At 35.8% G+C, this 17,101-nt stretch overlaps 1 protein-coding gene and 2 long non-coding RNA genes across 6 annotated transcripts; 2 read left to right on the forward strand and 1 right to left on the reverse strand.

The window, feature by feature from the left end:
• The first annotated feature begins 2,637 nt into the window (after nucleotides 1-2,637).
• On the forward strand, nucleotides 2,638-4,134 carry LOC114825801 (uncharacterized). The gene is made up of 6 exons (XM_070825807.1): nucleotides 2,638-2,658; nucleotides 2,788-2,847; nucleotides 2,934-3,152; nucleotides 3,262-3,360; nucleotides 3,445-3,525; nucleotides 3,627-4,134. Exons 1-6 carry the CDS (start codon nucleotides 2,638-2,640, stop codon nucleotides 4,002-4,004), a joined length of 858 nt encoding a protein of 285 aa, XP_070681908.1. The 3' UTR covers nucleotides 4,005-4,134.
• A 4,336-nt stretch (nucleotides 4,135-8,470) lies between these two features.
• On the reverse strand, nucleotides 8,471-9,196 carry LOC103439568 (uncharacterized). The gene is made up of 2 exons (XR_011582903.1): nucleotides 8,815-9,196; nucleotides 8,471-8,699 (listed from the first exon to the last, which is right to left on the reverse strand). It is a non-coding gene; the product is annotated as an uncharacterized lncRNA (long non-coding RNA).
• Nucleotides 9,197-13,749: 4,553 nt separating this feature from the next.
• Nucleotides 13,750-16,432, forward strand: LOC139197463 (uncharacterized). 4 transcript variants are annotated; one of them, XR_011582905.1, is made up of 3 exons: nucleotides 13,750-15,471; nucleotides 15,507-15,560; nucleotides 16,150-16,432. It is a non-coding gene; the product is annotated as an uncharacterized lncRNA (long non-coding RNA). The 4 variants fall into 4 exon arrangements; XR_011582906.1 differs by having other exon boundaries at nucleotides 13,768-14,588; nucleotides 15,422-15,560; XR_011582907.1 differs by having other exon boundaries at nucleotides 13,768-14,588; nucleotides 15,447-15,560.
• The last annotated feature ends 669 nt before the right edge of the window (nucleotides 16,433-17,101 follow it).

The raw sequence follows: 17,101 nt of genomic DNA on the forward strand, positions 1-17,101 counted from the left end.
GCATGCCAAGAATAGAACCCAGCTCTTTAGAAACTCTCACCGGAGTATTCGCCCCAAAGAAAACACTGGACTTTTGCAGGTTAACTTCCTGCCCCGAGGCATCACAGAACGCCCTAAGGAGGTTTACAAGATTCCTGCAATTTTTCTCATTAGCTCTCATAAAAATTAACATATCATCAGCAAAGAAAATATGAGAAAGAACAGGCCCAGTGATTCCCAATTTTACACCATCCAAAGACTTTTTTTCCACCACAGCTTGGATCAATCTAGATAACCCTTTTTATATATGCAGAAGTTCGTTTCTCAAGACTCGTTTCTCACCTTTTGATTTGATAGCTGGTGGGGTGTTAGATAGGATAAATATCAAAGCAATGTGGAAGGAGATGACAGATTAATGCAAAATTTGTTTGTATCTCTTTAATATAATAAGAGGCGTGCCCTTATTATGAAAATATATGCAATTGTTGTTGAATTTAATCATAATACAGTTAGTTTAATAAATTTTATACTCTATATTTCACAAATGTATCAAATCATAATATATTTCACATAGATGAATGCAGTAAAAGTCTGTATGAGAAAGAAAATAACTAACACTACGTATCTTAAGGGGCGCGTTCTCCTTGAGTGTGAGTGCTTTCAGAGAGACTAGTATGTTAAGAAAGTGTTCACTGATATTGAACCATTGTGCAATTATCTCCCGTGTATGACAAGATTTTAGTAGGGTTGGAAAATTTTTCCGAAAATCTCAAACCAAACCAAAAAAATCCTGATCTCATACCTAAAAATTCCTAAACTGATAATACCGAAATTTTCTAAATCCATACCAAAACGATCACGAACCTTTTGGTACGGAAATCGGGATTCCATAATCAATGGTATAGGAATCCTGAACCGAACCGAAAAAAAAAATATATATATATATATTTATTTATTTTGGTTGTATACATGTTATATGTTGAATTTAAGTAATTTGATAGTAGACTATATTAAAAATAGAAATATGAAATCAAGTAGTTTGGAACTTTGGAACATCAATTTGACTTGGTATGAAATTTCTAATATGAGGTAAAAATACCCAAATTTCAATTAATATGAAATTGGGAAATAAAATTTTAGGTCAAAGGCCCAGAAGCCCACATCTAAAAAAATCTCAAATTTCAACCCAAAAACCCAAGGGCCCAAAACTCAAAATCCAATCCCGAAATACCAAAAACATTTTGGAAATCCCGGAAATTGTGAATACCGAAATTTCGGTTTGGCATTGGTCTTCAAATTTTCGTTTTAGGGATTCGGGATCCCATTTTCGATTTGGGATCCCATATCGAACCACCCCTAGATTTTAGTATTGTTCCTCACCAGAATTGTCAATTTTTTAAATGTTTAGATCCAATTTTTTACAGGGTTAATTACTTTGAAGTGTAGTCCAGATCAAATTCAAAAGTTGAAATAAGATAATATTAGAGACACCAAATGATGTTACACCACATGGACTTTTATTACAATTAACAATCAAATTTTAATTTGAATTAACACACAAATTTGAGTAATGTCACATTATTTGGTGTACAAATTTAGTGCATAAATTTGGTGCCACTACAAAAAATATGACCACTGCGCACAAAATGTTACTTGTGCCCTATGAGGCTTAAGGACAACAACACATGTGCCTATAGACCAATAGCAATAATCACTAGTACAAAAACATGTTTGCGCGACGGAAACTTGCGCGACGTAGTAAATTTCGTCGCTCAAAGTATGTTTGCACGACGCTAAACAGAAAACGTCGCGTAAACTAACTTTGTGCAACGACACTTTGCGCGACGAACCCTGGCATCGTGCAAAGCTGTTTTGAGCGACGAAGGTAACCCTACGTCGCGCAAAACAGCTTTGCACGACGCCAGGCTTCGTCACGCAAAGTTTTGGCGCCAAACCAATATCATTGTATTCATATAGGATCAAGGAGTGTAGCTGTAAAAAATCATCAAAATCGGAGTTAAAACTACCGTTAAATCGTGATTTTTCGTTTATAACCGTCGAAAAGTTTTGTCCCGTTACTTGATCTTTGAATGTTTGTTATTTGCGATTTTTGGCGTACACAATCTCGAAGCGTATAAAAACAAGTTTGACGGTTGGATCGTTGAAATTAGTTTCGTACAATGCGTTTCCTATCAAAACGATACATTCACTAACACTTAGAGTTTATTTATACCTTCATTAATTGTAACAGAAGATTTGTGGTATCCACTTGTATAAATATTTTAAATTGACGATCGAATCAATTCCTTGTATTCATATAGGATCCAGGAGTGTAGCTGTAAAAAATCATCAAAATCGGAGTTAAAATAACCGTTAAATCATGATTTTTCGTTTATAACCGTCGAAAATTTTTGTCCCGTTACTTGATCTCTGAAGGTAGTTTTTTTTCTAATTCTCACTACGTTGTATTTTTTTTTTCATTTTAAAACTATTACTTTTATGATTGTGAAAATGTGTTGTGGGTTGTTAATTACTGTTTTAAGGTACTTTTATGATTAGGGGAGGTTTTGCCGAATTTTCTGTACAAATTTAAGCTTAGGGTTTTTACCATTTAAGTTTTTTTGGGCAGCTAAAAAAAACACCAGGGGGCCCAATCGAATGCTGAAGGAGGCACATGCTGTACGTTTGTCCGCCTCCTTGATCAAGATTGCGTATGACTCGCGACATCGTGGAGCGGCTACCTCACAGCAGCATAGCAGCGTCGTTAATAGCTGTGGTTTTGTTATTCGGTATTGTTGTCCTATGCAGTGGACGAGTTGGGCACAAATTCCTGAGGAGACAAAGGAACTGGTGCGAGACAAGTTGATGGTTAGTATATTAATTTTTAGCCTTTATCATTTTTTTTTTGTTTACAAATATTATTAAATTTATTTTATTGTTTTTCATATTTGTAGGTCAATTTTGATCTTAAGGACATATCCCCTGAGGTCAGTGCCTACTTAGAGGAGACCTTAGCAAACCGGTACAAAGATTGGAAGTACGCTTTTCACAAGCATTTTCAGCTATGGGATGATCCGGAGATTGCTCATCTACAGGGTTACCCAGCTGAGTTGAAGGACTGGCTGGAGGATTGGGAGTGGCTCTGCAAACATTTTACGGACCCAAAATTTGTAGTATGTACATAATACTTTAATAATAATTTACTGTTTGTTATTTTTTTAAGCTTTTTTTAATAATTTATTTCAAATAGTCGCACTTACATTTATATTGTATGATTAACAGAAGAAATCTGTTGCTGGCAAGAAAGCTCGGGACTCAAAGACACTTCTCCACCATTCCGGTTCGAAGCCTTTTTCGTATAGGCTTGAGGCACGACGTCAGGTAAAAGTATATTAATTTTTAAATTTTATACAATTTATTTTTTATTATTGATTAATAAAATTTTCTTTATGTTTTTTTCTTCAGGAGGGTTCTAAGTTCCCACAAATTGACTTGTTCAAGGACGTTTACGTTCGACCCGGCAAAGAGATCCCTGAGCAGCTTCTTGTAAGTATATGTAATTGTTATTATTCTTATTTTTATGAATTGTTCAAATATTATTTATATTTTGTTATTAAACATTATATGTTTTTTCTTTATTATTACAGGGCGATATGGTGGAAAATAGCACTGCTATTCTCCAAGAAGCAACATCGCAGCTTCCACCAGAGACCCCGATTGAGGACGTCATTGTACCTGAGGATGCAGATCTTAAGATCGTGACTGAGGTCCTGGATCAGAAGTTGGGTCGTCGTCATGGCAAGGTTGTTCGGTGTATGGGGAAGGCGGGGGTTCGTGAGATGGGTGCATCTTCTTCCAGATCGTCCACAGTAGAGGTCAATTCCCTGAAGGAGGAAGTGACAACCCTAAGAGGTCAGCTTGTGGCCCAGAACGAGAGGATGAATATGATTGTTCAGGCCTTAGCGATGTCTGGCCTCCAAATCCCGATGCCAGAACCTAATCTTGCTCCACCTTCGACTTCTTAGCCACTTCGCCCAGTCGATACCTAGTAGAATGATGTATTAAACCTAAAGACCTGTAGTTTTTCTTTTTTGTTCGGACATCTTGTATGTACATTTTCATATATTGTATAATTAAATACTTTTTCTTGGTTTATTAATTATTGTTTAGAATTTAATTACAATATTTATTAAAAATTAAATAAAAAATTTCTTTGCCCCAAAAAATAAAAATAAAAAATTGCACGACGTAGGTCTATGTCGCGCAAAAGCACTTCGCGCGTCGTAAACCTTCGTCGCCCGAAGTGGTTTTGCGCGACGTAGACCTACGTCGCACTAAGTGGTTTTGCGCGACGAAGGTTTACGTCGCACGAAGTGGTTTTGCGCGACATAGACCTACGTCGTGCTAAGTGGTTTTGCGCGACGAAGGTTTACGTCGCGCGAAGTGGTTTTGCGCGACATAGACCTACGTCGTGCTAAGTGGTTTTTAGCGACGAAGGTTTACGTCGTGCTAAGTGGTTTTGCGCGACGAAGGTTTACGTCGCGCGAAGTGGTTTTGCGCGACATAGACCTACGTCGTGCTAAGTGGTTTTGAGCGACGAAGGTTTACGTCGCGCTAAGTGGTTTTGCTCGACGAAGGCCTACGTCGCGCGAAGTGGTTTTGCGCGACGTAGGTCACTTCTGCGTCGCGCAAACTCACTTCTGCGTCGCGCAAACCCTTCCTTCACTGCCTTGACGCGATGGTCGGTGCGCGACGCGGGTTCCTTGTCCTACGTTTTGCGCGACGTTTTTTTGACTTTGCGCGACGAAGGTCCTACGTCGCCTAAAGCTTTTTTTGTACTAGTGAATGCAGCAACTAAAATGTTATATGTGCTCTCTATGGACATGTTTTTTTGGTGATAAGGCACAAAATTGCTATTTGTGCTCATAGTAGTTAAACACCTATTTGTGCCTTACTTCTGACAACCATGTGACAAGCATTTGCGCACAACTTTCAATCGTGCCCAATAGGTTCTATAATAAACAATGTAAAAAAAAATTGGAATAAAACAAATATTCAAAGTTATCATAAAATCAACAAATCCCACAATATTGGAAGCACAGTTCACAAAAATAGAAATCTCATCAATCACCAATGCAAATAATAACTAACATACATAAGGATAAGTTGCATATCCAAGACCATCAGACAGGCTCAAATAGCTTTGGAACCTTAAAATAACGTACTACCGTCAAAAGGTATAATGTGATAAATCATGATTCGGCATGGTAGAACTTAATCGATTCATTACCTAAGCCTGTTATGAAAAAAATAAGAATACAAGATTGCGACAATGAGTACCGAGTTCTTAAGTTCATCTCAATTTCATGTGTCATCAATTGGTAAGTCTTATTTGAAATTACAGCTGAAACATAAAAAAGTAATCATGCAAATGAACAAAACAAATTCTTAGTCCTAAGAGAATTGCAACTCTCAGAAATTTGATTATTAAAGAAAAAGGTGGATCAAACTCCAACCCTTTGGTTCTTTCCCGTTCACATCTTTCCAATTTGACGAGCCATGAGAGTTTTTCCAGTACCAGGTGGCCCATAAAGTAGCATACCCTTTACATGCTTGATCCCTAATCTGGAAGATCAAAGTCTTTCCAATAAGGAGTGTAGCATAAAGATATACCAAAAAGATATCAGTGCAACTAGAAGAATCAGTTATCTTATTTGTCATGTGAGGAGGGAATACATGGGATGCAAAAGCTCTTCAAAATATATCTGCAAACTAAGCACATAAGCCACCAAGTCCAAGTGTTTGAAGATTGAACTCCTTGTGCAGCTTCACTCTGATTTACGATTTGGAGAATACAATTCAAAGTATAAAATTTCAATGCATTATTTGAAATAATATACTTTTAAAATGATATTGAAAATGTTCACTTGAAAAATGGCCATCATATCATGACTCTAATATATGTTGTTAATTAAGTGATCAAAGGTGCAAGTGCAAAACTTAAGGTAAGAAACAATTGAAGATATATGATATCAACACCTAGCAAGAGTAAGGCCAATCCTTTCCAAGAGAAAGAGATATTACCTAACACCGGCATCATCGACAATGCCGATAGCCATACCGGTAGAGAGATCGGCAACAAGCTAGATAACCATACCGGTACTGATGGTCACGGCAATGACAAGTCCGTAAATACCCAACAATATAAAGTTGTAGTAATACTGATAAGCAGCTCCTGATCAAAGAATATAAACAAATAACAATGTAGGTTAGATTATGTCTTTTTATACGATCAATTCAAACATTACACACAAACTAAAAGTTCTAGAACACTAGAAATATGGAAGGGGAATTAATGCATATATTATTTGATTAAAAAGAATTAATTAACAAAAACTTAAAAGTCATATATAAAAAATATTTTAAAATTGCAGAAGTACAGAGGTATGGTTACATCCCACGTGAAAAACCACAGGGGCATGAACTCTGTCTCACTCAGGTTTTCAACACTTACAAATTAGAGGACATAATATTTAACTGAAATCAGCTCAAATACCTCCAAGCTTATCATACAACTCTTCAGCTAGCTAGCAAGATCAACCAAATCATGTATTTTTTCCACTTTTCAAACCACAAAAAGCAATACCAACACAACAAAAAGAGGCTAACCCAAGACGAAGTGAAGCTCCTAGAGAGATGCTTTGCCTCTAACAAGCTTGACCCATAGCGGAAGCTTCTGCTAGCCGTAATCACTGGCACGCTTGACTTCATCACCAGCTCCTACTTCGCTTTTCATCCTGTACGCCACTCTCATACCTGCAAAACACACAAAATCTCTACGTTTCTTAGGTCTGAAATTGAGGAAATTTAAGTTAACCACTTGTGATCCATTTTCCGGCCAAACCACGGCAAGTTAGCCATTGAGAAAGAAACCATTCTCTTTTTCTCGTCTACAAGTATGATTTTCGTTTTTGAATCACTCGATTTCGTTGATTATTGAAGAAGTTATGAACGTTTAAAGTTTCCTCAGTTTTCTGCGAGTTTTTCAGTTTTCCCACAGACCAGTCACCTTTGAGGCTATTTTCTTGCCATCTCCGGTAACCATTGGGCTTGCAAATAGGTATAATATTGTTCTACACTTTCCTATCTTTATTTTGATATATTATGGGTCGAATTTGGTTAAGAAATGATTGAGTTACGAAGCTTTGAAAATTACCCAAAGAGTTTTAACGGAATGACCAAAATGATGGATGATGGACAATCTCAGGGACAATTTCTATTGATTTTCAATCTCAGGGACCAAAGTGATGTGTTATGCAAATCTTAGGGACCATTTTGACTATTTAGCCTATTGAATATACTTCACTTAAAATTTAATATTAAATGATTTATATACCTTAATATAAAATGATAATTTTGGCCTTATAAAGTTTTAAAAATAAAATTAAAAAAAACTTAAGTACACCTCAAATTACTTTTAACATGTATATCATAAGATTAATTATCTTCTTCAACTTTGAAAACCACTCTCACCTTCTTTAGATGTAACAATTTACCCTGTTAAATTATGTCTTTTTATACGATCAATTCAATCAATGGAGGGTAGTAGCAAATTTTAAAAGGTTTAGGCAATCTCATGCCGAATATTATAGTAGTTTTCTGTAGCTTTTTGCCGAACTTTTCATGGTTTTTTCATTATCAAGGAGTAGGCTAGCTTATGGAAAACTATGAAGCAATCCATAAATAGTAGTTATGAAGTTAATGCATGACCATTATGTTATGCATTTCTAGATCCCTTTTTGCTACAAAGTGATGGATTCTCATTTTTTTTCTTTTGTTAATGATGGATTCTCAAATTTATATCTCTATTATTTGAAAGGGAGGAGAAACACCATAGAAATCCCTATTCGAAGAAACAAATAAGATCTTTCGATGATCTTATGTATTTGCACTTAAGATATGTGAAGAGTGTGGGGTGCATATAGGGAATTTAATGTACATGTTGAGAGTTGGGGTGTGAAGGTATTATGAGAAAGTATGTGGGATGTGTCAAGATACATTTTAATTAAAAAATTAAATGTGTGATGTATTAAGTATGTGAGGTGTATTCAATAATATATGAGGTGTTAATATAATAAGCCTAATCCATTTTTCCGATTGGAATAAAATCGATTGGGTTGGGTTCGGTGGTAGGTAGGTAATTTACCAATTTTCTCTTTACACCCAATTCTTTCAAGATAGAATTGGAATATAAAATATATCAAAAATATTGGGTGTAGAGATAAAACTATTGAGTTCAAATAAAATTTTCCTTTTGTTTTGTTGTTTTGTATATACTCGTATCAAAGTTCAAACCACAAGTCTATCAAGGTTTTCAATTGTAAATATGAACAATTGTAAGTAAGGGGTCTTGGATTCGATTGCAAGTGAGAGGTGTTAGATTCTATTTTCGCCAAAAACGAATTTGACCCACATTATTACTAATAAAAACTTAAAACAAAATAATTATCAAATGATTTTTAAAAGTAATACATATCTGTATCCCTCCGTCCCACTCTCTATTACATAAGCATAGGTACATAAATCCCTTCACAATTTAAATTGCATGTAAGTTTATCCATCATTTAGCTAGCAAGAAAGCTAGCTAATAAAAGGAGACGTTTTATTCTTTAAGTATACTTATTCTTGTGGGATTGATGCTCATGGCGGGGTGGTGATGCCTGCAAAAGAAAATCAAAGGAGAAAGATTTATTAAGCAAATAAAATACTTAATATAATTTAAATTAATTAGTTAATATGGATCAGATATAGAGTTTAGACGTGGAGAGAACTCACTCCCACACTTGAAGTTGCGAGGGACACTTCTTCCACAACCTTCAATCTGCTTAATTGTACGTCCGACGGGGATCAAATTGGCCACCTTGGGGGTGACATAAGGGCACACACACTCAACATGAGCAGCCCTAACAATTTGGCAGCAGAGCGCAGAAGGATTACGTCCTGGAAGTATAGCGCTCCTGCATTCATCACGGAGACGGCCCACTTCCTGCTTACACTGGCTCGGCGACGTGTTCGCCTTCGCCATCGGAGCCACCTCCCAAACACCACACCATAACAAGCATATGATCACGGCCACTGAGAATGAGCCTGCTGCCCTCATGATTTTCCCTGATATTTTTCCTTTATTGTTTGAGTTCCTTCTTTGCTGCTCTTGTGCATTTTAGCAGTAGATACAACCCCTTTTTATAGATGGAGTCATAAATCACCCACTTGTGTCTGAGTACCGACTGTGACTCTTTTGTTTTAGAGAAATTATATTCACACTTCTCATATTACTTCTTCCACATTTTTTAAAATTTTTTAATATTTTCTACACACCAATAGAAAAATATTTAAAAATTAAAAAGAGTGTGGGAGAAGTAATTTGATGTGTGAATATAATCTCTCTTGTTTTATTATTAAAAATGCATGATTTTTGGAAAAGTTTACTAAATGTAGTATATTTTTCTCATCCTGCATGAGTTAAGTAACAACAGCCAGCACGAGACTATTGGTTGCTTTTGATTCCAACAACTTCACAAACTTCATGTATATTTGTTTGTATATTGTATTTGACTTTTATAAACATAGAAGACAAACTAAATTACAACCTCATCTTCTACTTCCTCTATTTTCTTCTATCATATTTGTTTTTCTTTTCTCTCTTCTTGTTTTTCTTTAGTTGACAAGTCTTTTGCAGTTTTCAACATTTACTCTACACTATCTTACATCCAGTCTCGACAAGCCTCAACAAATAATTAGGCGTTGGACGAAATGACCCGATAAAGCTTTTTTGGTTGGTATTATGGTCCCATTATTTGAAAATACTGGCTCCGCCATTGGGTACCAGCCATGAATCTTGAGAAAATGATCAGTTTTTAAATCTCAATTGTTATGTTGTCGATATTTGAATATTTAATTACTGTGTCGTTGATATTTTATATTAATCAATTCACCAATTTAAAATTCACTTCCTAATCATTTTAGCTAACCATTTTTCAAAAATCTTTCTGCCGGCATTGTGTACGCAAGACTATTACCTGTTCAATTGCTGTATGTATTCACGTTGAAGATAAAATGTGCGAGATGACTTCTTGAGTTCTTGTTCCTCTCTTAGCGGCGCAATCAGCAATGTGGAAAAAGGAAATTAGGAATGTCACATGCTGTAGAAAAAATTGACGGGTAATAGGCTCCAAATTAAAATTGACGTGCAGTGTGCTAAAAAATTTGAAGGGTTTTAACATTCAAGCGTGTCATGTGTCATTCTATGAAATTGACCTGGAGAGACTTGCCATTGATGTCAGAGCCTATAATATAAATGTGAACATGTTCACCTCGTTGTAGAATTTTGCAATGCTATTCAAACTAGGGGTGGAATTTTTTCCCGAAAATCCCGAACATCCTGATGGAAGGTTTTGCCTCTGCATCGCTTAGCTTTCTGGTGTAGCGAGCTTGACTGGTTATATTTGACCCTCGACCCCAATTGTTGTACCGTCCATAAAACAAATTGCTGCAAAAAAAACCACATAAATCAAATTGACTTAAATGGATTCCAAGAATAATAAAGCCTTAATTTACAAAAACTGGGGAAAACAATGAGAAAAAATTTGCTAACAATTCACGTTCAGGGTGTGGACAATATTAGCCATGTCGGTGTAGGCAAGCACCACGTTGGGGGCTGCTCCCCCAAGCTCTGCCCAAATATGTCCGACGGCCATACGTGATGCCAGTTATATTTTGCAATGCACAAACGAAAATTCACTATCCTCTGAAGCCGTGTTCCTTTGTTGTGCCGTCATCACTGTCAAATTCCATTCTACGACATGTATCTCAATGTTCAGCACCATATATAATTAATGAGCAGAGGATCGAAAGTATAATATGGGTTACTTATACTTCTTAATATATAACATTAACAAATAAAAAACTTGTTATATAATATAATATAAGTTGATTATGTAAACTCTACGTAGCAATGTGACGTTCAGATAGAACAATTTCTCACGGGCCATCAATTCCATACTAAGTAGAGATATTTAGTTGAATATCAGAGTACGCAACGAACAAACGAATAAACTGAATATAAAATTTTATTAAATGGAATTGCCAAGAAGGCTACATGAACCGAAGATGCTACATCTTGACTAACTTATTTCTCAAGCTAAATTACAAGCTATATTTATAGAGAACACCTAAGAAACCCCAACTCGGATGGGCTAGACCCAATTCATAAACTAATAAGCAAAACTCAAACATTAAAATAAACATAAATACTAATATTTTCCAACACCCCCCGGTCAAACTCATGGCGGTACATGACATGAGTTTGCCAACCGACGATCGATGCAAGCTCTGTTATGCTAACTTCCGATGCTAATTTCAATACAAATTTCATCGATGCAAGTGTAAGATTTCAAATGCCAATGCTAGTGCAAGATTCCAATGCCAGTGCCATGCAAGATTCCAATGCTAATTTCAATACAAATTTCATCGATGCTAATTTGAATATCAGAGTACGCAACGAACAAACGAACTAACTAAATATAAAACTTTATTAAACGGAATTGCCAAGAAAGCTACATGAACCGAAGATGCTAGATCTTGACTAACTTATTTCTCAAACTAAATTACAAGCTATATTTATAGAGAACACCTAAGAAACCCCAACTCGGATGGGCTAGGCCCAATTCATAAACTAATAAGCAAAACTCAAACATTAAAATAAAAATAAATACTAATATTTTCCTACACCCATCGTCAAACTCATGGCGGTACATGACATGAGTTTGCCAACCGACGATGTAGATGCAAGCTCTGTTATGCTAACTTCTGATGCTAATTTCAATACAAATTTCATCTATACAAGTGCAAGATTTCAAATGCCAATGCTAGTTCAAGATTCCAATGCCAGTGCCATGCAAGATTCCAATTCCAGTGCCAGTACAAGATTTCCATGCCAGTGTCAATGCACGATTTCCATGCCAATGCCAGTGCAAGATTTCCATGCCACTGCTAATTGTGAGCTTCCGAACAAACCTGAACAAACAGGCAAAAAATCCAATTTTCACAACGTCACTTGAGTGGTCACCCGTCTAAGCACTCAAGTGATTGTTGCGGTGAGCGCGCTAGTAGAAAAACATGTTTGCACAATGGAAACTTGCGTGACGCATCAAATTTCATCGCGCAAAGTCTGTTTGTGAGATGCCAAAAACAAAACGTCGCGCAAATGGCCTTTGCGCGACTGCACTTTGCGCGACGAAGACTGACGTCGCGCAAAGTTTTGGCGCCAAACCAAGAAAGATTAACCGCTTTTTCCCAACTTTGCATGACGCAGTTGTACCTACGTTGCACAAAGTTTTTTTTTTCCTTTTGCTTTTCTTTTGGGGTTCTTGCATTGCCTTTTTCTTTTGTGGTATCCACTTGTGTAAATGTTTTAAATTCACGATCGAATTAGTTCATTGTATTCATATAGATTTAAAGAGTGTAGCTGTAAAAAATCATCAAAATCAGAGTTAAAATAACCGTTAAATCGTGATTTTTCGTTTATAGCCGTCGAAAATGTTTGTCCCGTTACATAATCTCTGAATGTTTGTTTTTTGCGATTTTTTGCCTATGCGATCTCAAAACATATACAAACAAGTTTGACGATTGGATCGTTGAAACTAGTTTTGTACAATGCGTATTCCATCAAAACAATAGATTAACTAACACTTGTTATACTTTCATTAAATATAACTTAAGATTTTGTGGTATCCACTTGTGTAAATATTTTAAATTGAAGATCGAATTAGTTCATTGTATTCATATAGGATCCAGGAGTGTATCTATAAAAAATCATCAAAATCGGAATTAAAACTACCGTTAAATCGTGCTTTTTCGTTTATAGCCGTCCAAAAGTTTTATCCCTTTCTTGATCTTTGCATGTTTATTTTTCACAATTTTTGGCGTATACGATCTCGAAGTATATGCAAACAAGTTTGACGGTTGGATCCTTGAAATTAGCTTCGTAGAATGCGTATCCCATCAAAACAATAGATTCACTAACACTTAGAGTTTATTTATACTTTCATTAAGTATAACATAAAGATTTTGTGGTATCCACTTGTGTAAATATTTTAAATTGACGATCGAATTAGTTCATTGTATTCATATAGGATCAAGAAGTGTAGCTATAAAAAATCATTAAAATCGGAGTTAAAACTATTGCTAAATCATGATTTTCGTTTATAACCGTCGGAAAGTTTTGTCTCGTTACTTGATCTTCGAATGTTTGTTTTTTGCAATTTTTGGCATATGCGATTTCGAAGTATATACAAACAAGTTTGACGGTTGGATCGTTCAAACTATTTTCGCACAATGCGTATCCCATCAATTTTAATGGTATGTGTATATATATTACGTAAATTTAAATTTATTTATTTTGTACGTATAACATTTAAGAAATTGAAAAATATATATATTTATTAAGTAGCTTTATATTTATTGTAATTGTTATAAAAATATATTATTGTGGGTTTTATGTAAAAAAAAAATTGAATTTGAAAGGAGTAAAATCACATTTTCAATACATTTTATAATATTTTTTTTTTTAAATACCTTGCGTGACGCCACTGTGTAGTCGTCGCGCAAACACCCTTTGCGCGACGTGGAAAGGTAAACAAGCGTCGCGCTATGTGTGATAATTTTGGCGGTACCCTTGTTAAAAATAGGCGCTTTGTTTAAATTTTCGCTATCTGTGATAAACCCGAACTCTCTCTTCTCATTGAACTCTTTCTTTTCACTCGGTCTCCCTCATCCTCTCACGCAGGTGAATCACCCTCTCTCTCCCTCTCGCTCACTCGGTATCTCTCTTCCCTCTCACTCATATCGACTTCCTCCTCATCCTCTCATCATCCTCTCCCGACTGCACAGCAGGTATAGACCCAAGTCAGAATCAAGCTTAATTCTTTAATTTTCTTCTTTCTAAGTTCAGAATCAAGCTTTAATGCCTTAATTTGAAGATTTTGGTATTGTAATTAGATTCAATTTGGGAAATTAAATTAGAAATTGGGGGTTTTAGTGTTAAATCGAATTTTAGGGTTAGGAATGTTAGGGTTTTAGTGTTAAATCGAATTTTAGGGTGGTGGGTTGGTCTGCTTCTTCACAAATTTCGTATTCTTACAAGTTCATATTTTTGCACCAAATGGCAAAAATATCGGTTGAAACTACGGGCGAAGAAATTGGTTCCTCAATTCAATCCATAAAAATAAAAGACGCATAAAGGAAAAGAATGCAGGAGTGATTAAAGAACTTAGCAACTAACGTGACTGCTTATGGACTCAAGTTCCAGTTAACACGATGATACGAAATACAATGTCCTACTGTCACAAAAGAAAAAAATGTATGTAGACAATTAGACATCTATGTTTGATAGCTTTCCCAGTACTAGAAATCTGCTATGTTTCCATCATTTTGATTGCTATTCGCCTTTGGGATTTATCCTAGTTGCAACACATGTATATGTAAAGGCACTTTCAGTGGAGGAATTTGCAGTTCGACTTGCAAAGCACTTCACATCTCTTTACCAGCAGGTAAATACTATGTAATTTAAGCGTTTTTTTAAAAAATTAAATTTCATTAGTTAATCCCATATTGTAGACGAAAAGGGAAAAGGGAAAATGGATGATACTTTTACTATTGTCGCTGCTGAAACGATGGATGTTGTTGTTATTCTTGGTCAGCTTCTTGGTCTTTGTTTTCTCATATAACTGCTCTTCCTTTGGTTAGAGGTGCATCTTCTTCTAATGGTTTACGGTGTATATGTTATTATCACTAATTGGTGGTACTCACTAAATCAGTTATGAATTTCTGGTCACTTTAACTAATCAAGCTTTCATCTGGACAGCTTAATGTTTTTACCCTTTCCCTGAAAGCATGACTCATGGAAATTCATTAATATTTCATTTGTAGAAGTTGGTTTCTTTTAAGTTTGATTGGTTGTCTTAAGTTTGGACTTTTTTTTGCTATGTGTCTCTCTATCTCAAGCTTGAACACGAACACCCGCCCTCTTTCCCATACACACAGTTTCACACTTTGAATACTACCTTGTTGGAACTGCAGCAACTTCTTCTGGCCATGTTTTATGCTTTTAGTATTTGCATAATCTAGAAAGAGAGTTGTCGTTTTGAAATATAAAAACGAATTAAAAAAAGGAGAAAGCTTTCTTCCCTGCAACTTTAGTGTTAGAGTTATTGATCCAATAAGTTGTCAGATGTTCCTAATTGTTGTGAACGTAAGGCTTCATTTAGAAACAGAAATGAATGATTTGTGTAATTTAACTAAATGGTGACTCAAAAGAATCATTATTGAAAACATGATTGAGTTCAGAATATATATGCAATGGGGTTTATTGTTCTATGATTAGAGAATCACAGTCATCTCATTACTAGGAACGTAATGCGAGCACGGATGCAGGTGGACTATTTTAGCCAATAAGCTCTCGGATGCAGGTGGACTATTTTAGCCAATAAGCTATACTTTGTTGTGAAGAACTTCAATTATAGGTATCATACTGTTATTCATGTTCACCGTTGTTTGATCATGATGTATGGAATCAAACTAGCTATGAATGTCTAGTTCTTAGGTCAACCTATAAACCATATCATATAGCAGTCATGAGTTCTTGAGATAGCTGCTGATTCTCTATCCAGAAAATCGCATATAATCTGTTTGAAACGTTCACCTTTCAACGATGTGCTTCAGCATTTTATTTGTTTTCCATCCAAATGCCCAATAGTGGCTATCTATCAGAACTACTATTTCCTTTAGGAATCGGCATCCCATGGACAGTTGGCATGCATACATCTGCATATGAAAGCAACTATTTGTAGTCATAAAATGAATTTTCTCCATTTACCTTTTCATATATGCATTTACGATGTCAATGTTTTTTGTTTTTTTTGCAAACACTTATCTTAATGCTTCTGTTCATTGAAACTCTGCTTCATCCTGATGTTGCTCTGTCCCTTAGTTCAAAATCAAGACATACGAACCAATTGTGTTCAATTAGCCAGTATGATTCAGATTTTCTTTTGAATGAGGTAAAACCTTCTTTGTTCTCTTTGTTCCCTAAAAGGTCAGCTTGTGATCCAGGAAGAGCAGATGAGGGCGCAGCTGAGGGCCCAGGGCGAGGAGATGAGGACCTATGCCGGGATGGTGAGAGACCTTGTACAAGCCATACAGATGTCCGGCCTCAAAATCTCGCTACCAGCACCTCATCTTGTTTCACCTTTGACCTCAGAGCCACCTCGCTCTGCCGATACCCAGTAGCCTGATGTATTAAACCTAGTTCACTTGTAGTTTTTTCTTTTTTTGTTCGAACATCTTGTATGTACATTTTCATATATTTTATAATTAAATACTTTTGCTTGGTTAATTCATTATTCTTTAGAATTTAATTACAATATTTATCAAAAAAAAATAAAAATTTCACTAAAACAAAAAAAATTATTTTTCACTAAATAAAAAAAAGGTTTGCGCGACGCACGCCCTAGGATATGTGTTGCGCAAAGTATCTTTGCACGACGTAGGACGTGCATTGCGCAAAGTGATTTTGCACGATGTAGGAAGCGCGTCGCGCAAACCCTAGCGTCACTGTCTTGGCGCGACGGTTAGCGCACGACCAAGGTTGCGTCGCGCAAACCCTTGCGCAACGATTTTTGACTTTGCGCGACGAATGCACGTACGTCGTGCAAAGTGTTTTTTTTACTAGTAACTACATACTATTCTCGAATATCTACAATGCAACTGCCTGCGCACCCTTATCTTATTCCATTCAGCAATGTGGAAATAGGAAATTAGTAATGTCACATGCTGTATAAAAAATTGACGGGTAATAGGCTCCAAATTAAAATTGACGGGTAATAGGTTCCTACACAAAATTGACGTGCAATGGGCTAAAAAATTGAAGGCTTTTAATACAGGAAAACTAATGAAAATTGTTTGAAAACTTTGAGTTTTAAAGATAATGACAAAATAAAGGGTAAAGTGAATAGTTCCAGATTTGACTTTTTAGTGTAAAAATATGGTTTTTCGTTAAAGTGAA

The sequence above is a fragment of the Malus domestica genome, chromosome 07 (assembly GCF_042453785.1).
Source record: "Malus domestica chromosome 07, GDT2T_hap1".
In the NCBI taxonomy this organism is placed as follows: Eukaryota; Viridiplantae; Streptophyta; class Magnoliopsida; order Rosales; family Rosaceae; genus Malus; species Malus domestica.

Bases quoted from the DNA above. Each gene is read 5' to 3' on its own strand.
- LOC114825801 (XM_070825807.1), top strand. From the start codon at position 2,638: ATGCTGAAGGAGGCACATGCT. The intron at 2,848-2,933 runs GTTAGTATATTA...TCATATTTGTAG, and splicing joins TGGTGCGAGACAAGTTGATG to GTCAATTTTGATCTTAAGGA. The intron at 3,361-3,444 runs GTAAAAGTATAT...TTTTTTCTTCAG, and splicing joins GGCTTGAGGCACGACGTCAG to GAGGGTTCTAAGTTCCCACA.